The sequence below is a fragment of the Esox lucius genome, chromosome 4 (assembly GCF_011004845.1).
Source record: "Esox lucius isolate fEsoLuc1 chromosome 4, fEsoLuc1.pri, whole genome shotgun sequence".
Taxonomy (NCBI): domain Eukaryota; kingdom Metazoa; phylum Chordata; class Actinopteri; order Esociformes; family Esocidae; genus Esox; species Esox lucius.
Window position 1 is genome coordinate 26,400,974 of NC_047572.1, and position 23,210 is coordinate 26,424,183.

The 23,210-nt window shown below is 43.7% G+C and overlaps 1 protein-coding gene across 15 annotated transcripts in view; it reads right to left on the reverse strand.

Moving 5' to 3' along the window:
- Positions 1 to 23,210, reverse strand: part of rapgef2 (Rap guanine nucleotide exchange factor (GEF) 2) — a 96,872-nt gene that overhangs the window by 16,184 nt on the left and 57,478 nt on the right. For 7 of the 15 annotated variants that reach the window (XM_034291784.1, XM_034291780.1, XM_034291779.1 and 4 more), the window contains 10 exons: positions 10,781 to 10,912; positions 6,492 to 6,669; positions 4,407 to 4,543; positions 3,434 to 3,592; positions 2,535 to 2,687; positions 2,079 to 2,243; positions 1,644 to 1,763; positions 1,159 to 1,362; positions 350 to 458; positions 51 to 217 (listed from right to left, as the gene is read on the reverse strand). In XM_034291784.1, coding sequence (XP_034147675.1) covers positions 51 to 217; positions 350 to 458; positions 1,159 to 1,362; positions 1,644 to 1,763; positions 2,079 to 2,243; positions 2,535 to 2,687; positions 3,434 to 3,592; positions 4,407 to 4,543; positions 6,492 to 6,669; positions 10,781 to 10,912 — 1,524 coding nt within the window. The other 8 variants (XM_034291783.1, XM_034291778.1, XM_034291782.1 and 5 more) reach the window with 6 other exon arrangements.

Here is a 23,210-nt window from a genome sequence, read left to right on the forward strand (position 1 = left end):
AATAAATTTTGACACCATATGTCATGCAGTCAACTATAGTCCTGCTTCACCTGCTCAACATCCACCGCCAGGTCAGGGATGGAGTAACGAGAGCCCTTCTTGATGTCCCCGATCTTGGGCAGGTGGGCTGGAGCTCCATTCTTACGATCCACCTCTAACGGCTCCTCGCCATCCACATCATGGTCATGCTCCGGCCGGGCTAGCAGCTCCTTGAACACTGAGGTGATTTCATGGAGCAAGTGAAGACTTATTTCTTACTCGATTCTCATCAGCTTCCATAGTAATACTTCTCATTCTCATATTTCATAGTTTTAGCTACACTGAATTCCTAGTCGGTTACGTCTCTCACCTAAAAGATTGGTTTTCACAGAAATGGACAAGTGGGTGTTGTTCCTCAGGATCTCGTTGGCTTTAGAGAGCTGGACATTTTCAAAGTTCTGCCCATTCACCTCCAGAATCTGTTTAAATAAAAATATGATTATCATCCAAATGTTTGATACAGTTCATTCATGCATGCGTCAAATCCACAACTCAGATGGAATGAACTAACTCCAGCCCAACGACCCATGGAAACTACTACTATGATATAACATTGAAACAGTGATACATGTTTGGATGTTGGAACCATGCCCCTTCCCCATCTCCCCAACCTACATTTAGGTCTCTATGTCCTCTCAGCTGCCTTGTCATGAGAAGGGCGGGACTCATTGTATTACACATCAGTAATGTGTTTGGGTGCAAAGCCATGTAGTGCTTGAAAAATCAATGAGCTGTGCAATAATCAATTATTAAACTAAGCACGCAATGTAAATCAGTGCAAATGAATGTGGACAATGTGTATCAGTGCAAGTCGATGTGAAAATATATAAAATGAATCTGGTCTTTCAAGCTTTCAAGATCTTTCCTAAATAGACATTCAGGCTTTTATTCATTTAATTCATTGTTCTTTCATCCAGAATAGCTCCTGTTTTTAATCAAACAATTGGAAATCATATACAGTACAATGAAATAAAAAGTCACATTTGATCTCAAACTTCCCTAAATAACCACTACTTTTGATGTATGGCATTAAACCTACCTACATTAACTACCAGCCGGTTCGACTAGAGAACTTTCAGTATGAACCATTTTGAAAATGCAATATGGACAGTCACTCACCTGATCTCCTCGTTTGAGGCCGGCCTCTGCGGCCTTGCTCCCAGGCTCCACACTATCGATGAAGATGCGGAAACCCTTCTCCGAACCCCCAAGCAGGGTAAAGGCTAGCGGGGCCTCCCTCGACGGTTTGGTCAGCGTCACCAGACGAAGTTTGGCTTTAGCAGCACAGGCAATGTTTAACAGTCTAAGATGGCCACACATTTTCTGTATAGGAAATTTAGAACGGTTTTAGTGTCTTACTCAAATCAGGGTACATGTTTGGTAGCATTATTTTAACTTTGCATTGCATTGTATCACAACAGTTTATTTATGGATTAACAGTTTCTTTTTTTCAAATGCAAGGCACATGTTATTCATCTGTCCATCTATACACATGGGCATATATATATAAATATATGAATAAATATTAAATATATATATAAAAAAATATATTAATCACTAACATGTAAATGTTTGAACTGAATATGAAACATGCAATGCTTAACTGAGACACGAACCTCTCTCTCCAGATTGTTCTCAAATTCTTCAAGAAAGTGAGTCATTGCAGGGTTGCCTTCAAAATCATTGAAGTGATTGTTAACCCACAGCAAGACTACCCGTGTAACCTGTGGATTCCAGAGGAAAACCATCAATTTCACTCAAGGCAAATATAGTGGGTGAGCATTTAATCATTAAAAATGTTAGCTAAATAGCACGTGAACCAGTTAACATGTTAGCCAGTTAGCATGTTAGCTAGTAGCATGCATTAGCAGACCATTAAGCCTCTTCATGTTTGAATGTGTTTGCGAGAAGATGTATTAATCTCTATATCAAAAGAATCTGTGTGCATGTAAAGACTGTTTGCTTCTGTGAGCTGTTGTTGTACGATGACTAAAAATACCTAATAATATCAAGAGAAAACATTTAAACTGAGAGCTGACCTTGTCCCTGAGGCTTGGATCGTGGAACCACTCAAGGAGCTTGTTTCCCACGACCATGGGGCTTGAGAGGAAAGTCCTGTAGGTAAGCAGGAAGTCTTCGATGTAGGTGGGGTCCACTACAGAGTGCTCCTCAACCAGGTGCATGGTCAGGCGCTCTGTCGTGCCCTACAGGATACGTCACAAGAGTATACGAGTTTTAATGGATGTTCTGAGTTTTAACGTGAGCAGATGAATACCACTGTGAAGCCAAGGGCAACTTCCCACACATTGTGGTTGATATATTGAATTCCACTCACATACATAAGAGATTAGAAAAGAACACTTTAAATAAAACCAAAAGTTACATACATAGGCACTCCTAACGCCTAACACATTGTAATATCCCAGAGGTGAGGTATATCTCCCCTTCAACATTTGTTTGGATGAATGAAGCCTTGCTCCGGAACGACAATTCACCTTGATGACAATGTGCCCTTTTCGGGTGCCGGTGCGGTCCAGCTCGCGGTGCTCCTTGACCATGACGATCTCACCTTCCTCCTCCACCTTCTGCATGTTCTTTTCCACCTGGTTGAGGATGCAGCAGTAGTCCTGCTGTGCTATGCACACAAACTGGAGCAGAGGGAGACATCCTTAGCCGGGACACGCCTTTCTATGGCTATCACAAAATGGCCATGGCAACTTTTGTTCCAGGTCCATTTCATAATAACTTCCGTACACGCCATCTCTTAAGGAAGTGTTTCCCCACCTTCACAAGTAGAAGTTTGAACCCTCTGTTTAAATAAAGCCTTACAAATACAAAATCCCCTGTAAACATTTTAAATGTTGGCAAATGTTTAAAATTACAGCAAGATACTTAATAGAATTCAAGTCATCTTTAAAACACAACTGACTGCACATTAAATCACAGGACTGTGTAACTAACACAGCTCATTAACTGGGCACTGGCCGTTGCCTCTAGTACCGTCGCAGTGTGGTTTCCAGGTCGGCCCAAGGCCCTCTCTCTTTTGTTTTTCAATGACATACTATTGGTTAAGAGATCTTACTTAAAGATTAAAAAAGGTAGGACATTATTGGTCGTGACTTCAGGTTTTACATAAACAAGCGCTGCATTTTTAATGAGGGCCTCAGTACTCAGAAATACTCTGACCCACAAAGACCAAACTATTCTCACCACATCAAGCCACCTCAAACCTGATGGTTAATTACATAGCTGCAGTATACAGCACATAAAATGCTGCTTATCTCCCTGAGTATAAACTGATTTTAGAACTATAAACCTGTACATGATACCGCTCAGATTGTCTCACACACTCATGACCAGTGGCACTCATGAGTGTGATTCTGTTGTGTGTTACCTGACAGTCGTCCACCTTGGTCTTCATCACTCCCTTCATGTACTCCTTCTCCATGGTCGGGGAAACCCCAAAGCTGTTCCCCATACACAGGATCTCCGGTCTGCCCTCGGGATATGTCACCTCCACCGAGCCATTCAGGATCACCGACCATGAGTCCAGCTGGCAAAGACCACAACCACAGAAAGCGAACGGTCAGAAGTACTTCAGTGACCATTCTGCGGTTTGACATTATGCTAGGACCAGTGTTGAAAGAAAATGATCACTGCAATGAACAGTTAAAAACATTATTTTGGGATTAGCCACCTCTAACTAAAGCCTCAATCAATGTTTTATTGCCTTCTTTTATTGCGAATCAAATTGAAGATTTTCTTAAGAGACTTCCTTAATCATTAGCCACATCGGGTTCAATCACATAATGACCCAGCATAATAAAAATGAAGTGTTTACCTCTACCTTATGTTAGTAAGATAGCAGATTATAATTTTTTTTAGTTCGCATGATTATTGCCATTCTTCTTCAGCCTCCTATTTTTGGGATACGAAGAGAATGGCCAATACGTGAACATCAGATAACTGGAATGTTAGTTCACATTGACTGGACTGCCCTCGGAGTGAACAAGCCTTAAGGCTCTTTACAATTGCTGGGGTGCATTGCAGCGATAAAATGACCAAAATGTCTTGATTCAAAACCAGGGGCCTGTTCAGACTGCGGGGAAAGTAGATAAGTGATCTCTGTACTGGTCCCCTTGGGCTATTTTATGGTCCTGAGACGGTGGGAGATGGCAATAGAGCAGAAGAAAAAATAATGTTCATGGAAGAGAAGAAACCATTATTGGAAATGCCAAGGGCAAAGTGGAAGCCCAAGTCAGTTAGGTGAAAAGACAGACACACTCAAGACACACAGAACACAAACACATTGACATACACATACCCCAGCTGAGAACACAGAGACACAAACATCCCCAAACACAAACCTCTTCCCCGTCGTTCAGGACGATGGTGCCGGCCCGTTCGACCACAGCAAACACCATGACTGCACAAAGCTCCCTCCTCACCGACATGGTCATGTTGGCAAATGCTGGGAGCTGATGCATGAACTCAAGTAATTGCTCTGTGGAATGGTTTGGAGAGGAGAGAGAGGGAAGACCGAGAGGGAGAAGAAGAGAGGGAGAAGAGAGAGAGGGAGAAGAGAGGGAGGGAGAAAGACAAGCAGGAGTTTAGGAAGACAAGGGCCAGTCTTGACACAGGGAAGAACTTGTCTGTCCTTGGCTCTCCTTTTGAACCTCTGTGTCGTTTTGGAAGAAAAATAGAAAGGCTGACCAGGTTTTGCAACCTTTGGCATATTCATATTGGTTTTAATCCACGTGTAATAATAATTAATATAATGTGTATATGGTGATTCTCTTACACCCGAGGGGTTTGCGGAAATAATAACTGAACAAAAAATACTAAATAACTATCAAAGCTAATCACAGGGGGGCATCCAACAGACCCAGTTTGAGGACTTACCAAGGTTACTCTGAGTTATAAACAGCATCCAAAAGCTTTTAGCCAGGTACATTTCCAAACAACACATCATCTACAACTAACCTACTCTGAGGACGTGGCTAACTCAACTCACACAGAATTAAATGACTCAACTGCAAGTGAAAGACCAGTTTACTCATTTTCTCTCCCCCTTTCCGCAGTCATCCCCTTCATTCCACAGTCATCCCCTTCAATCCACAGTCATCCCCTTCATTTTGAGAAAGCTAAATAATGGAGTATCTCACTAATTGAATGCGTAATGACAAGATGCAAACGTTAACGACCAGTAGACAACGACTTTGCGTGGACAACAAAATGACTCAAACAATAGGATTTGGGGAAAGGATGATGTGCTTTACACATGGCCCATTTCACATCACGTCTCGCCTGCTTCATCTGCAAAATGGGTTTTGTTCATTTTGAATTCAGCATAAATGTAAATGTTGGCACTGACTATGGACTGACAGTTCCGCATTGTGATAAATAACCTTTTTGTTTTTGGCTCCTTGATTTAAGCTCACTGTGTCATTTTTGAAGTTCAGGGGCCAGGTAAGGACCCATCCGTGCATCTCAAGCAAGTCTGTGGAACGGGCTGACCTGTGTTTGGCATGGCAACAGCGTTGTGTGGGAAGCCTGCGGAAGCACTGAATCTTTAATGAGCCTGGAGAGGGGAGGTGAGGATGTGCTGCATTGACCTAAAAAAGCCTGCCGGCACTGAGAGCAGAGAGGGGAGGACCGGTGGGGAGGTTGGGGGCTTTCGTCGACAGGAGAAGAGAAAGGGGGTCGCCTCACTCTCTCTTTTTCTCACTATTTCTCCAGTTGTACCCACTATGGCATTAATATACCACAGCTGAGCTTTAAATGTAAATATCAATCGGTTTATTTTTTTCTAGATCATCACTGTAGCTGTCCCTCTGCTAAAAGAGGCTTCGTCTGGCACAGAACGAATATCCCTGCGGGCTAAAATACATTCACCTAATGAATGCAGTGAAGCACAAAAGCCTGCAGATGGACACAATGGTAGCTAGCCAATACAGTGGGGTGGCGTGAGGTTGAAATTCAGTGAGGGCAGGCACTGAGTGAGAGAGTGTAGCTGGGGAGTGTTTGATTAAAATCGTGGATATTGTTAATTGGAGTTTGGAGTAGGATTTCCTCTTTGTGAACAAAGCCAAACGTCAACATCTTTTGATATTTTTCCCGTAAACATATTGACCAAAACAAAGCTAAATACTCACACGACCCGAGCAGCTGTTGTTGTCAAACGCAATGGAATAGGCACTATGGTCACTGTTCCTAGATTAAAGGCAAGGGTCCAACTGTAGTGTGGTAGAGTCATAGGCTGCCTCTTAGCATTATGAAAATAAACCAATAGAAGGCAATCTCTTTCAGGCAGAAGACAAGGTAGCAAGGCAGGGACACCGGCATTCTCCACTGGCAGTGCATTCAAGTTCCCAGAATACAGTGTGAAAGAAATGTCTAAATGGTGGAGGGTGAAGGGCGTGTTAGGGGAACATTCAGTCTGACAGACTCACCAATGTCGTCATCCGTGCGGTCCACTGGGTCCTTCTCAAGGCAGTCCCGCACTATGTCTCGGCTCATAAGGGGGTCTGACGCTCGCTCCATGTCCTCCTCGTCATCGTCCTCCTCGGAGTCAACGGCGGTCTCAGGAAGGCCACTGAGGTCCATGTCTCCCGGCTCGTTCTCCGTGGCCTAAAGGTCGGGGAAAGGATCAATATGCATTATTCATACTGGATAGGGTCATTCAGGATCCATTCACCCAGGATCAGGTCATCCAGAACCAAGTCACCCAGGATCAGGCCACCCAGAATAAATTAATCTAGAATCAAGTCACCCATTGTCAAGTCACCCAGGATCAAGTCATCAAGTTAGTAATCCAGAACAAAGTTAACCAGGTTCAAGTTATCTAGAGTCAACAATAACACAGCTTATTTCATCTGCACAAGAACCATAAACATAAGTCAGTGAGTTCTGATAACATGGTCACTGGTCCATACAAAGCATTCATTTCATCCATCATCTCCACATTTGGCAGCACACAGGTGGGCTGAGCTGTGGGGTTGGTAAATCTAAATTGGGTTTTTAGCGCAGCAACCTTACATAATGATGGCAAACAGAATATAACAAAACCTTCTTCAATTCAATCCTTCAAAAATCAGCAAATATGTATGTAAACGACACAGTACAATCAAGATAAGATATTTCCAGGGTCACGAGTCTTCAGAACATCTACTAAATAAGACTGGATAGGTTTGTGTGTGATGTACTCTATGTGAGAGACGTCAACAGTCCAAACACTCAACTTTGCATAAAACCTCCTGCTCATTTTCTCACAAGTCTATCTTTTTCTCTCGCTCCCTCTCCACTTAGAGCCTGATAACCTTGATGAAAGAATGAGATAAAATAAGCAGGAAAGTGTGAGAAAAATGAACAAAGACAAGGAGCGAAAGTAATGAAATTGACAATGTCACATTGATATTAATAGAGAGCTCCGCGCTGCCATCAAAGCTTCTAACATGCTATAAATATCTTAGAGAGGCCATATTATGCATTTTGTGCTCTCAAAAGTACCTCCTTGAGAATAAATAACCGGTGCAAAACACAGGTAGCTGAAAACTTAAAAAATATAAAAACTAAAAACACTCGTCAGATCTGTTGAATGCCAACCAACTCCTCTTACCTGAATGTGGTGCTTAAAGTCGTGCCTTTTCACAGAAATAGCTGAAAACAGCGTTGCCTTCGCAAAACGCCCGCAGAAGCCTAATCCGAGACGCATCTTCGCCACTGGGTCAGCCAGACTCGCTTAAAGTCCTAGTCTCTCATTGAACATAGCACTATGTCATTTCTCCTTAACCTTCATGTGCAAACGTCTCATTAATGATTCAGGGCCCTGTCTGATTGGCCAGTCAGGCTACAGGAGGGCAGTGCAGTGGGTGGGGCCTAATGGGGCGAGGGGGGCCAGGTTATTCCCTTGGTACAGGTGTCGACAAGTAGACAGAAACAGCAAAAAAATAAAAAGCTTAAAGACGATAGAATATTGGTTCATGGTGCTACAGGGAACAACTAAGCTTTAACACCAGCGGCAGTGAAACCAGAGAAAAACACAGGTCTTCAGCGTCACCTTGACGTCAAAGTCAATGTCTACCGATGCCTGAAAGCCTGTAAAAAACACACACCTACATTCCACAACAACAAACATTGCTATCATGTGCCACACCTCAGGCGGAGACTAAAAACAGACAATGTCCTATAATAAGACAGATGTCAGTCACTGGCTCTATTATTGGCGTACAGTAGAAGTTAGGGTAGTCATCGAACAATACAGTTTGTTGGTTACATATATTGTAATTTCCATATTAGCTACCCAGCTAGGTTAAACCAGCATAGCCATTTCACATCAGCCACACTCACCCACCTTCCACCTCCTTCATTCTCCACAGCTGAGTTACAAAACTTTAGACAACTAACTGGGAAGTTTGAACCATTAGAATTTAATGAACACATCAAATATCTTGAGATACAGTGCAATGCATATACCTTTATTGTATAAGCATTTGTGTGTGTGTGTGTGTGTGTGTGTGTGTGGATTAATGTGCCTTCATTAATGTGTGTGAATTTATGTGTGTATTAATGTGCATGTGATCCATAAATGTGCAGTGAGCAAAATAAAGAGGTTGGGGGGCTTCAGTAGTTAATATTTCAACAGGACTATTCTTGGATCAATGCTTTCAAGCCTCTTTCTGAAGAACCAATTTCATGATTTATTTAGACCCAAAACAGCCGTCATGTTTGTCAGGGAATGACAGTACAGATGCTGCCCTGTTCTAACAGTAATAGTTACCTAATCATAGACATCTAGTCTTATTATCAGACAACAATAGTTTAAATATTATTTGAGCATGTCATTGCTTTTAGTTACCATCATAAGGCGGTTGAAGCAACACATCAGAATGTCTGCAGAAGAGTAACATGCTGTGATCCAGTGTGTTTTACGTGTTCCAGTGTGTTTTACGTGTTCCAGTGTGTTTTACGTGTTTCCAGTGTGTTTTACGTGTTTCCAGTGTGTTTTACGTGTTTCCAGTGTGATTTACGTGTTCCAGTGTGATTTACGTGTTCCAGTGTGATTTACGTGTTCCAGTGTGATTTACGTGTTCCAGTGTGATTTACGTGTTCCAGTGTGATTTACGTGTTCCAGTGTGTTTAAGTGTTCCAGTGTGTTTAAGTGTTCCAGTGTGTCGTTTAAGTGTTTGCACATGTTCCTGTGTTTTTACAGGTGTTCTCTCAACCGTCCTTCACCCTAGGCTCTGGACCTGTTGACAAGACACCTGGAACGAACAGCTAGGTTAAAAGATTGCTGTGAAGGCAGATCCGCTTCCAAGGCCATGCCTCTAAATCTTGTCATGCCTAGATGAGGCTAGGATTGGTTCTTTCCACTATTGGGAAAGGATGACTGAAAAGAACAATTTAAAGAGAAAAGGCTATGGACAGACTGATCCTGGACAGAGAACTGCCAAAACAAAAGGTAGATATAGAGAGACAGACATATAAACAGAGAGAGAGGAGAGACAGAGGATTTAATATAGTGGTAAGAACAGACCTGATAATAACAAACCAGATGGCCTCCAGACAGAATCAGGGCAAGCCACAACCAAAACTTAGCCCCTCAAAAGAACCATCCCCAACCCCCTCCACACAACATGGCACCACCCCCCCTCCACACAACCTGGCCCCACCCCCCTCTCAACACAACCCACCTCCACACAACCTGCCCCCTCCATGCAACCTCGCCCCATCCCTCCACACAACCCCACCATCCACACAGCTTGGCCCCACCCCCATCTCCAAACAACCCCCCTCCACACAACCTGCTCCCTCCACTCCACGCAACCTCACCCCATACCTCAACACAACCCCCCTCAACACAACCTGCCCCCTCCACACCAACCAACCCCCCCTCCCCTCCACACCAATCTCATCTCGTCTCCTCGCACAACCCCCCAACACACAACCTCGCCCCACCCCAACACACAACTTCGCCGCACCCCACAACACAACTTGGTCCCACCCATCCATACACAGTGACACTAACTACCATGGAATCACACAGACTAACCCCAGTATAAAAAGCACACAGACTAACCCCAGTATAAAAAGCACACAGACTAACCCCAGTATAAAAAGCACACAGACTAACCCCAGTATAAAAAGCACACAGACTAACCCCAGTATAAAAAGCACACAGACTAACCCCAGTATAAAAAGCACACAGACTAACCCCAGTATAAAAAGCACACAGACTAACCCCAGTATAAAAAGCACACAGACTAACCCCAACATAGAAATCACACAGACTAACCCCAGTATAAAAAGCACACAGACAAACTCCAACATAGAAATCACACAGACTACAACTTACATAAAATCACACAGAATAAACACAACATACAATCACACAAAGCGACAACAACCAACATAAATTCACAAAGACTAACCCCCAGTATAAAATTACACAGACTAAACCCACCATACAATCAACACAGATCACCGACAGACAGTAGGATGCGGTGTTGGGAGCCAATGGGGTGCATGTATTTGGTAAGAGGATTAGGCTCAAATGGCTTTGAGCCCCAACCATCAAAAACCGAGGGAGGGGGGTGGCAGCTAAATGGCCATTTTAGATGACTGCGTAATTTTGGGAATGGTACAGGAACTTTACCGGAACGTTGTGAGGCTGTCACTAGAATATTACTGGTACTTATTTTGGGGGCGCTAATGGGACGTTGCAGAGGGGGCCTGTGCTTACCTGGTAAATATCTGACAGACTGCTGCTCCCAGAGTCGCTGGTGACACTACATCCTGATTGGCTGGAGGACACGTGGGTCACCTGTGGGTGCAGGCCGTCGGCCAGGTGGAGTCGGCTGAAGTCTGCGGGGAGCTGCGCGCACACACACATACCACGCACGCGCACACACAGAAACGGACAGATGGTCAGTTTCACCATTCTCAACACATGCATGGCTGTCAGGCGTTTAAAAGCCACTTGGCTGCATGGTGGGTGTAATGCTTGTTTAGCCCTGAACCAAAACCCTGGAATGGAATTAGTCTACTGTACACTACCGCTCAAACGTTTGGTGTCACTTAGAAATACCCTTGTTTTTCATGAAAGCATGAGTTTGAATAGGAAATATGGCAAACTGAATTGGAAATATGCAATTGACAAGGTTAGAAATAATTATTTTTTACTGAAATAATAACAGTGTCCTTCAAATTTTGCTTTCGTCAAAGAATCCTCCATTTGTCGCAATTACAGCCTTGCAGGCCATTGGCATTCTAGTTGTCATTTTGTTGAGGTAATCTGAAGAGATTTCACCCCATGCTTGCTGAAGTGCCTCCGACAAATTGGATTGGCTTGATGGGCACTTCTTGCGTACCATACGGTCAAGCTGCTCCCACAACAGCTCAATTGGGTTGAGATCCGCTGACTGTGCTGGCCACTCCATTATAAACAGAACACCAAGCTGACCTCTTTTTCCCTAAATAGTTCTTGCATAGTTTGGAGTTTTAATTTGGGTCATTGTCCTGTTGTAGGAGGAAATTAGCTCCAATCAAGCACCATCCACAAGGTATGGCATGTGGTTGCAAAATGGAGTGATGGCCTTCCTTCTTCAAGTTCTATTTTAACCTGTATAAATCTCCAACTTGACCAATCACCAAAGCACTCCCAGACCATCACACTGCCTCCATCACGCTTGACAGATGGCGTTAAGCACTCCTCCAGCATCTTCTAATTTGGTCTGCATCTCACAAATATTCTTCTTTGTGATCCGAACACCTCAAACTTAGATCTGATGCATCATTCTTGTTCAGCTGTGCACCGGGGCCTCCCACTCCTCTTACTATTCTGGTCAGAGCCAGTATTCGCTGTTCTGCGAAGGGAGTAGGACACTGCATTGTATGAGATCTTGTGTTTCTTGTCAATTTCTCGCATTTAATAGCCTTCATTTCTCAGAACAAGATTAGACTGAAGAGTTTCAGAATAAAGTTATTTGTTTCTGGACATTTTGAGCCTGTAATCGGACCCACAATGGCTGATGTTTAAGAAGATTCAACTAGTCCAAAGAAGGCCAGTTTTATTGCTTCTTTAATCAGCACAATACCTTTCAGCTGTGCTAAAAGAGGGCATTGTGATGATCAATTAGCCTTTTAAAATGATCAACTTGGATTAACAAACAATGTGCCAGTGAAACACAGGACTGATGGCTGCTGATAACGGGCCTCTGTACGCCTATGTAAGTATCCCATAAACATCAGCCGTTTCCAGCTAAAATAGTAATTTACAACATTATCAAAGTCTACAATGTATTCCAGAAAAATTTGATGTTATTTTAATGGATAAAAAAAATTTAATTTCCAAACTTTTGAACGGTAGTGTATACGTGGGTTGTGTAGCCATACACCTCCATGGACGAACTGATGACTGGTGGAGTTTGTGCGCAGTGGGAGCACAGAGTTGAAGAAAAGTGAAAATGTTCAAATTAGACCGTTTTGGAGCTAAAAGCCCAGTGATCTGACAAAGATTGTAGTCCCCTGAGGGACATTTGATGCGAGACATTCATAATTTCTTCTTCGGTTTAGTTCAGTTTGCGTCCCCTCTGCATTCATTTAATTTAAATTAAAAAGGCATTAACCTAACTCACTCTCCTGTGATTACACAGTCATCTTAATAGTTTAATAATGTACATGAACAGATATTAATGAAGTCTGTGCTTAACTTCCTTCATATAATTAATAATCGAACCATGCGCTGTTAATTAAATTTCCCACTTTTATGATCTCCATAGGGAACCATAACAGAGCTTTACACAACACTGGTTTTAGTAGGAGACACGTTTATTCGACATTAAAATAATTATTTATTTTTAAACGTGGCTCAACATTTCAAAACCACCTGGGATTACTCCAATTAACCAATTAAATGCACATGCAGCCTTGATCCATTGTCAGTATGAATTCCGAAGTGCTGTGTTTTATGTTATGATCCATGGTCAAATTTAATTCTGTAGCTTTCATTTAAAGAGGGTCAAAGCCTAATGGATGCAGCTCCAAAGACAACCTTTCTTGTCTGAGAGACATGGTGGAATTAGAATTAAAGCTAAAGGAAGGAAATTGTGCAAAACTTCAAGAGGTCTATCTAGACTAACATAACAACAGTAACATGTTATTCTGATATATTCTGGAGTATGAAGCCACAAGCATATCTATCCAAACAGACACCAGGCTATTTCAGGACTCAACAAATCATTAAATGTATTAAAAGTTACGCTCCAGTACTCCAAGAGGGAGCGTTAAATATTAATATTTGAGTAATACACTTTTCTATTTATCTATATTGCCATGCTTAAAGCTTGCCCCATAAAGTTGTTCCAAACAAACCCATCCCCTAACCACAATTAATAATTGAATATTTACACTTAATAGTTCAGCGCATGTAATTAAACTGCTTCATATATTAGCAGTGCCTAAACTATTTAAATCTGAATACAAACTAGAACAGGGGAATAATAATGCTTCAAATCCAAGGTACATAGACCATTAATTTGACCACGCCTAAATATATGCAAGGTAAAACATCAAAGTATTCACATTTTCTAAGATGAAAATGCACATCAATTATATCAGATGCTTGCCTGACTTTAACTGACTGACAAACTGAAGAAATGGTTAAAGAAAAACCTTAACAAATACCTTTAATGGAAGCCCTAAGCGGCAAAATTGAGTATATTGGATGTAGAATGGATTTAAAGGTTCACTTCCAACTAAATCAGATAGAAAGATTTGATTGACAGGTCACCTTCAGTGTTTATCACAATGACTGTCTTCACGTGGGGGCTGTAAGGACCTAATCAACAACTTTTAAAGGTGGGAAAACTACATTTCTGCTCTTGTAATTATCACTTCTAAATTTTCTTTATTCTCTGCAATATATTAAACACATATTTAAGCAAAACATATCACTTATCAACACCATGCACCACTTCAGGAAGAAACATGGAATTCAAAAATGTAAAATCAAAACAGCCTAAATTGGTCCTCACAATCAAAGCAGATTCTGGAGAAATAATTAAAGTTACTAGGGCCAACAAGGGCTGCAGCTAACAACTATTTTGATAATCGATTAATCTACGTCGATTACTACGTTTGATTAATTAGATAAATAAAAAAAATACCTCAATTTCTGAACTAAATGCAAGTGTTTTATTTAAAATAAAGTTATTTGCGTTGTTCTTTTACAACTCCTTCATTAAAACAACAGTTGGCAGTAGTTAAAAAACAAATAAAAATGTGCAAAAACTAAAAGGTCATCATAATATCATTTTCAAGACTGTTGGAAAAGCATTCCAGAGTAGCTGGTTGAGAGACTATAGAGTGATACTGTATATGTTAATAGAAATTGTAATGCATCTATACGCCTCAACGTTTCTGTTGTGGGGAAATATAGAACTCACTGAATTGGAGTGGGTTAATTCATCAATTCACGATTCAACATGAATGCTAAGCTAGCCCGGAACCGCTCAACTATACACAAACTAAGCGTGCTCACGTAGATCAATGGTTTGTTGGTGATAAACTTGACGTTAACGTTAACTCAGCCATGTATTTGAGAGGAACTACTTCTCAATTAAAAACACAATTCCATGAATACAAATTATAATGAATGCCGTGCTGAGCACTTCTGTCATCACGGCTACAACGCGTCTTCTCTTTAAACGCTCCTGCTGTGAGAGTTCTGATTTGCATATTTTGCGACAAACTGTTAACATTGAATTCTTAAACGTAAAGAGGTCTCATAGGATGGATAGAAGGCTGGCTAAAATGAATGTTGTACCAACGGTATTATTAAACATGAACATAATTTTTTTCATGGAATAATTAGACACAAAGGCCACTGCCACCAATAGACTAGGGCACAGTGCTGACGTCCTCCTGAGGGGGCGAAATGCTGTTGCCAAACTACATAGTCAGATATGGACTTGATAGTAACTTTCATTAAGATTAGAAACTTGGTCTGTTCTTAACCATATCTGTTTATGGTAGCACATATCCAAAGAGCAAAAGGACCTAACAGAGGTCCTCAGACAAAATATTATTGAGTCTATGAGGGTTTACAAAGACATTTACAAGAAATATGAGGTATATCATTCCAGGGAATTTGAAGTATATCTAAAAATTAGAAAATCCCACACCCCTGGCAATCTACATAGGACAGGTTGTCCCACCAAATTCAGCCCAAGATCTGACCTAAAGATGGTCATAAAAGTATCAAAGAACCCCAGGTTAACAGCAAGGAATCTACAGGCCTCTCTAAACACAATCTGTGCATGTCAGATACGGCAAAAACTTAGCCTACATAAGAGGTCTGGAAGGAAGAAGCCTCTGCTTTCAAAAAAGAATAAAGACAACTGACGTTTTCCAGACAACACCAGGGTAAAGGCCAAAACTACTGGAACAATGTGCTCTGGACATATAAGTCAAAGGTGGAGTTGTTCGGCCACAATGCCAGACACCGTGTTTGGTGAAAACGAAACGCTGCCAATAAACAGAAGAACCTCATAACAACAGTAAAGCATGGAGGCGGTGGCAGTATGGTTGCTTTGGTGCCTCATATTCTCGCCAACTTACCATAATTGAGTCAACCACAACTCTCATAATTTAACAGAGAATTCGTGAGGAGAATGTGAGTCAAAGCACAGATCTCAATCCTACCACAATGCTGTCGGGGGGGACATGAAGCAGACTGTGTATGCAAGGTCAAGGCCCTCAAACCTGAAACAGTTGATGTAGTACTGGAAAGAAGAGTGGGCAAACATTTAATGTACGAGATGGTTACATGAAATGGCTACATTAAATTTCCCCCCCCAAACCAAAGGGGGCAACACCAGCTATTGAAGTTAGGGGTGTTTACGGAACTCTCTATTCATTGGCCCAGTCAGTTCTGACAAAATGGATGCTAGCAACAACAAGGCCTGCTAAGAAATGCTAATGAGCGCTGCTGCTGGCATGCTAACCACTATTCATTTACATGTGTCATTGTGTTAACACGCAGTATTTCAGGTCAACAACTTTAATCCACATCCAGGACTTGTGTGAGCATCCCTTCTGCCCTACATCCAGACATTCGCCGAACAAATCTAACAAAAATAATCAAATCAGCTCTTTCTGAGCCAGAGCCAAAAACGCTGTCTTTATATTTACAATCGGAAGGGTCACAGAGGATTACAGCTGCGCTGTCCTCTAATGCTCAAGCCACGACACAACACCGCCTTCCACTTGGGTCACCATAGCGAGCAGATGTGCCGTCGCTCCCGAAATGACACTGTAGACCCAATGACCTAGATAGCCCCACAACCAGGGGATGAGAAGGGGAAAAGCTGGCGGCAGCTCAATGGGGATTCAGGAAGCAGTGGAAGGGCAACGGTGAAACTGGGTCCATGTCTGGATGGATGACCTAGCTCGGAGGCTCTTTACTCTCCCAAGCAACGGGAAGACTGTCAATGCATACGCAGGGTGGATGGGAAAGGTCGTTTTGGAGACCGGGAGGAAACGGGCTGAAGTTGGATGACCAGATTCGGCAAACGCTATCCCAGAGTTCCCCTAGGCCTTGGACCGTGGCGATGGGGGGTGGGGGGTTGGTGGGGGTTCTCATTTTCCTGAGTCTGGCGGATCAAGAGATTAAAGCCATTTGGGCTGGGTGTACGATTAAACAGGACAGATCTTCTCTCTGCTGAGGCTGACCAACCCTGCCCAGTGACAGAGGCCACAGCACCAGCTGTACAACCAACAGGACTGGTGTGGCATGCAGATGAAACAGATGCAGCTGAAGGAGAGAGATAAAACAGTGTCACCCACCAACACTGTAAACACGTGATGCCCATCACAGACTCTGCCACTGACAATCAAACATTACTCATATCCAATAGCATTAAAAACTGGGGCACTGCCTAGAAATGGGCAGGAATTCGATAACAGTAGAGTTTATCATAGTAATGAGACAGAGAGATCTGAGAGAATGTTTTTCTCACTAGCTTTAGCAAAGTTAACGTGTCACCATGTCACTAAACCCTTCACATGAAATCCACTGAGACACAGGGAGAGTAATTAGATCCACTGACAAACCCATAATAGCTATGCTACTATGACAACCACCTACTCTCACTAAATATACACGCAGCTTCCCCACATTAGTCACAGGCATGATGTCACCACTCCAGAAATATGACACCCTCCTTTGTTTGCAGTCCCCTACTCTCACTAATATGTGCATATATTAATATGCTAATATGCCTAAACAAACAAAGTACTTCTTGCTGGGGAGATCAGCATGGAGAGAAAATGAGAGAAACAGAGAAATAAGAGACAAAATAGGCTAAATCTGTGCGATAGATAAATGTAACGTACCCTTTACAAACTGTGCTGTGATTCACAGCTACAGACCCGAGGCCTGGGCAGGACGAGTGATGCCAGCCACTGTTGACGGACAATCAATTAATTTACAGTTCAAGTGCAGATTGCTCAGTAGTCTACAAACGTCTGCCTGACAGCTGTATCTCGTCTGGCTGTCACTGCCAGTACCGTGGACAGCAGCCCCCAAGAAGGCTGCCTCGGTCAAACTGCACAACAACAACCACCATGCAACAAAAAAAACATCTACGACAGGCATATCCGCGTGTTGCATTTGCAAAAGACACTCAAGTTGTTGGTTTTTTCTCCCTCATGCATAGGGAGGGGCGCATCGCACAGGAAAACGGAATCAAGGTACTGTTACCTAAGAGGGTGTTAAAACATCAGGAAGAACCAAGGCCCTCTCTGGCCATGGCGGTGAAACATTTCACCCCACCTCACAACGGGAGACAGCGTGACAGCGAGCACATGGCAGCGGTGACTAGCCCCCCGGCGATCCTGGAACACGTACACAGGCGAACCGATAAATAAGCTCCTGATCCAGGGCTCCTGCCTGCTGCTGGGCTACTGGCTAGTGGGCCCCAAGCATTCATTCATCTCCGCTCCAAGGAAACCTGACGCGTATCCATTATAGGGTAGATAATCATATCCAGAGACTGGGTCACGGAGAAGAAAAAAAAAAAAAAAAAAAAAAGAAATGCGCACGTCGATACTTACCGGGTTTTTATCTTGCTGGCTCGGGACTCCATGGCTGGCTGCAGCTGCTAATGGTTTCATAATGATACAATATACGCCAGGGTGACATGTAACATCCTGCATCCAGCTCCTTAGACTATAGCCTGCCTCTCACACATCCTCCTACTCCTCCCTACAGAGGCTTCCAGCGGTCTCTCTCCGGGAAGAGGGCTGATGCCCAAGCCGGCCCCAGATTCAGACGCAGAAGCCCTGCGTCTGAGGTTTAACTCCAGGCAGAGACGACGGCCCAGCCCCCCGCTACTGTCTCCCAACAAACAGACACATTTAAGGGAAGAAGGAGAGAGAGAGAGAGAGAAATACTGACTATCCAAGCAAGTAGGTCTTCCCCGTTTTTTATGCCAGCGCCAAATTAGGTAGATTCCTCCTCCGATGAACTCCGACGTGTGGAAAATAAAGCAGAGAAATGTATATATTTTTTTTAAATGGCTAAAATGGCTGACAGCACTTTCACTCACGTTCACTCCCTGATCCTCCGTCTCTCTCCCTCCCCTTCCTGCTCTGCTTTCTGGCTGTCGACAGGAGGCTGGCTGTACACGCGCGCACGCCTAAGGCTTAGCGAACGTTCGAATCATCTGAGACCTAGGAGCCGCCGCCTCTACGAGCTAGGCTTTGTTAACACCAGTCCTGGTTCATTTGTGGACCAAAGCAGGGGAAAGTGTGTGTGTATGTGTATATATTTGGGAGGGGTAAGCCGGGTTTGTGAGGGGGGGGGGGGGGGGTGAATGGGAACCTCCCTCTCTCCCTGATGCTGCTGCCTGCTGTTCTCCTCAAACTGACTGGATGGCTTAGAAAGAGATGGAGCGGGATAGAGGAAGAGAGAAAGACTGAGTGACTGAGGGAGGGGGGTGAGGATTAATAGGCTACCTACAGATAAGGGAGATCCACTGGGAGACGGAGAGAATAGAAAGGAAGGAGCAAAGGAGAGCAAAATGCTGAGAGAACTCCAAAGGGAACATGGGAGAGGAGGACAGGATGGGAGAGAGGGAGGAATCGGGGGGAAGGGGGGGGGTAGAGGCGGCGAGCCTCAGCGAGAGTAATGCCATTATCACGCTCACTTCAGCAGAGGACCGTGGCTGCAGCCAGTTGGCATGGCAACGGAACCAGGGAAAGCCATTTTGACAAGTGAGAGTGAAAGAGAGGAAAGGAAAGAGAGGAAGAGCGATGGAGGGAGTAAGAGACAGCAGAATCTTCAGAGGTGAGAAAGGAGGGAGGAGGGCCTAATGGAAACAGTGGGACGTGAAATCAAAGAGAAACGTGACTTAAGAGACTAATGCCGTTCCATTGGAATCGGCGTGACAATGATGTCATCGCTGTCACACGGCTGGAGTAGAGTAACCACGGCGACTGAGCATGGCCCAACCTAATAGGGCTTCTGGTGGTTGCTGTGGCAACAGAAGTGTAGATACACAGCTAAATGGAGGGGAGACAGTAAGAGTGGGAGAAAGAGAGAGTGAGACAGTAGCAATCTGGCCACCTACTTCCCTCTAGGGAAAAAGGCCCCCATCGATCATGGGTTGGTATCACATCACTGACGGGGCTGACAGATCTATCAAATGACTACATGCATGCATGAAGACACAAAGTGCATGTGTGTGTGTATGGTTTGTGTGTGTACGTCTGCTTGTGTGTATTAGTTTGGGCTTGTGTACAGCAAGGCCCCACACCAGTGGTCTTCTGATTACTGGAAAGAGGAAGGCCCCAGTCATTATATGAGGTTAGTGAGCCCAGCTTGGTGACTGACACAGAGAAGAAGATCAGCACTTTAAATGACAAAGGCTTGGTGAACAATGGCTTAAAGGGCAATCCAATCCTATATCCCTAATGGCAGCCTATTCCCTACAAAGTGCCTGTGGGCCCTGACCAAAAGTAGCACCACATATAGGGCGCCATTGGGAACGGGTCTCTCAAGATGAAGGGCAGGTTGGCAGGTTGAAAACATAAAGGAGGATAGATCATACTTCAACTTCTGGCAGAGCCACGGGGAGGTGTTTGGATGTAGTCTGTAAAACCTATGAGCTGTTGGAACGTGTAAAAGTGGGTCTAAGCAATATACAACAATAAATCTACATGGTATTGGTTCCAGGTTGACAATCTTATTATCTAGAAATGGCTAAATAATAAACTGGTAATTCAAATCAATGGCAATGGGTGAGTAGGTCAAAGACAAAGAACAAATAACAATTTTTCCACAAAAAAGACAGACAGAACAAAGCTACCATGTCACGGGAAAGTGCAGAGCTACCATGTTATGAGACACAGACTGATCACAACTACCATGTTACAAGACATAGACAGAACACAGCTACCACGCTATGAGACAGACAAAACACAGCTACCACGTAACGAGACAAAGACAGAACACAGCTATCACGCTATGAGACATAGACAGAACACAGCCACCACGCTACGAGACAAAACACAGCCACCACGCTACGAGACAAAACACAGCCACCACGCTACGAGACAAAACACAGCCACCACGCTACGAGACAAAACACAGCCACCACGCTACGAGACAAAACACAGCCACCACGCTACGAGACAAAACACAGCCACCACGCTACGAGACATAACACAGTCACCACGCTACGAGACATAACACAGTCACCACGCTACGAGACATAGACAGAACACAGCTACCACACAACGAGACAGACAGAACACAGCTACCACACAACGAGACATAGACAGAACACAGCTACCACGTAACGAGACATAGACAGAACACAGCTACCACGTAACGAGACATAGACAGAACACAGCTACCACGTAACGAGACATAGACAGAACACAGCTACCACGCTACGAGACATAGACAGAACACAGCTACCACGCTACGAGACACAGACAGAACACAGCTTTTATATTAAAGGGACAATGCCTCGGAAGCAGAGGTTGTATTTACAAATGGCCGACCTCGAGCCAACCACTGGGACTTGAGAAGACCCACTTTGACATCATCCCTTTCACACACGCCACCCCCTGCCCCCACAGTGATGATGTAATGCAGTACCACAACAAGCTCAGGTGCTTCTGGTGCTGAAGACTGTGTCATTAGCGTGGTTGGCATGAATCGTCAGGGGGACCGGGGAACTCATTATATCATTACATGACTGTGGCCACGGCAACGGGGGTGGGGGGGGGGGGTTGGGTGCGTCTGGGGACAACACTCAAGCTTCAATACTTCCCTGGCAACAATGAAGCTATGGGTTTGACATTCTGCTGAACCATCTCCGTTTAAATGCAAAGGAAAAGGCAGGAGTGCATTGATTTTAGTTGATTGTGACACTGATGTGACAATGCTAGTAGAGCATAACATTAATGCATTCAGATTTAATTGAGGAGGCCTGTAGCAAACCGTTCGGCATCAGACGCCTGTAATGTTGGCCGCCAACTGCCACGGCTGGACGTCTGTCTCCCAAAAGGGCGCGGTCACGTGCTGCTTCTGGCTGCCAATGAAACAGCATTAGGGTGGTAAAAAGCTCATTACCATGGTGAGGAGATAGAAGCGGGCTCACATGCACACATATGTGTGGAGATATTGACAGGCATGAACTGTAGTCAGAAACGTCAAAAGGCAGGGTCCTTCAAAGAGGCTCTTTCCAATGAAGCATTAAACCTTTCAACAACAACAATGTAAATACTGAGGAACAAAAGAAAATTTGGAGGAGAGAAAAAAAACTGATTAACAGACACATCTTGCCTTATATGAATATATTTGCTTGCTTAATAAAACGCCATTAATTTCCATGGAACTAACAAGGGTTTGTGTGCATCTCTCACAAAAAGCACATTTACAAGGACCTACTCATTCAGCCAGTACATTAACCACATATCAGTGCCAAGACAAGGTTAGTGTCTGCTGAAAAACCATCCAGTACAGTATCTCAAAAGTGAGTACACCCCTGACATTTTTGTAAATATTTGATTAAATCTTTTCATGTGACAACACTGAAGAAATGACAATTTGCTACAATGTAAAGTAAATTTTGCTGACCCCTCAAAATAACTCAACACACATCAATGTCTAAACCGCTGGCAACAAAAGTAAGAAAATGTCCAAATTGTCCAAATTTTGTCCAAAATGTCCAAATTGTCAACATTTTGTCCAAAATGTCAACATTTTGTGTGGCCACCATTATTTTCCAGCACTGCCTCTACCCTCTTGGGCGTGGAGTTCACAAGAGCTTCACAGGTTGTCACTGGAGTCCTCTTCCACTCCTCCATGACGACATCACGGAGCTGGATGTTGGATGGATGTTCAGTTATTTTGAGTGGACAGCAAATTTACACTGTTATACAAGATGTACACTCACTACTTTACATTGTAGCAAAGTGTCATTTCTTCTGTGTTGTCACATGAAAAGTTATAATCAAATATTTGCCAAAATGTGAAGGGTGAATTCACTTTTGTGAGATACTGTATATCTTTTCTACAAGTCAATAAGTACCCATCAAATGCTAACAGCTCGCCAGACCTGGATAATTCAAAGGTTAACCAATATAAATGCTCTTATCACAGAATAACATCCGCAACAGGCCGGACATTTGCACATAGGACTAGTCCTAGTGTAGCGGGCTGTATGTCTACGGTCCCACTTAGCAACATGGCTGCTTATTTCAACTAAAACAATTGGATAAGCTAGTCAACAAGCTAACCACATTCAAAACCAACTAAAGCAACAGAACTGGATGCCACCTCATTACCACAAACGACATTGACGGTGCCTTTCCTACAGCCGATCACCTTCACACCTACCTGAGCTAATCAGCATGCGCAAAGGACAGTCCCCAGTCTTGTTAAAACGCAGATTCTGCATATCAATAAGGGGTCAGGGCAGCTAATACATGGCTACCGCCTGCTCCTCGGGGGCCCACATCCTGTGGCGGGGGCACAAGGGGCTCACGCCTCTTCCCTGACAGTGCGGTTCCCACGCCACATGTGCCGGTTCAAGAAGTATCAGCGTATTGTGCTGGTGCTTGGCACACGTCCCTATATGTTGGCGGGGCACATTTCC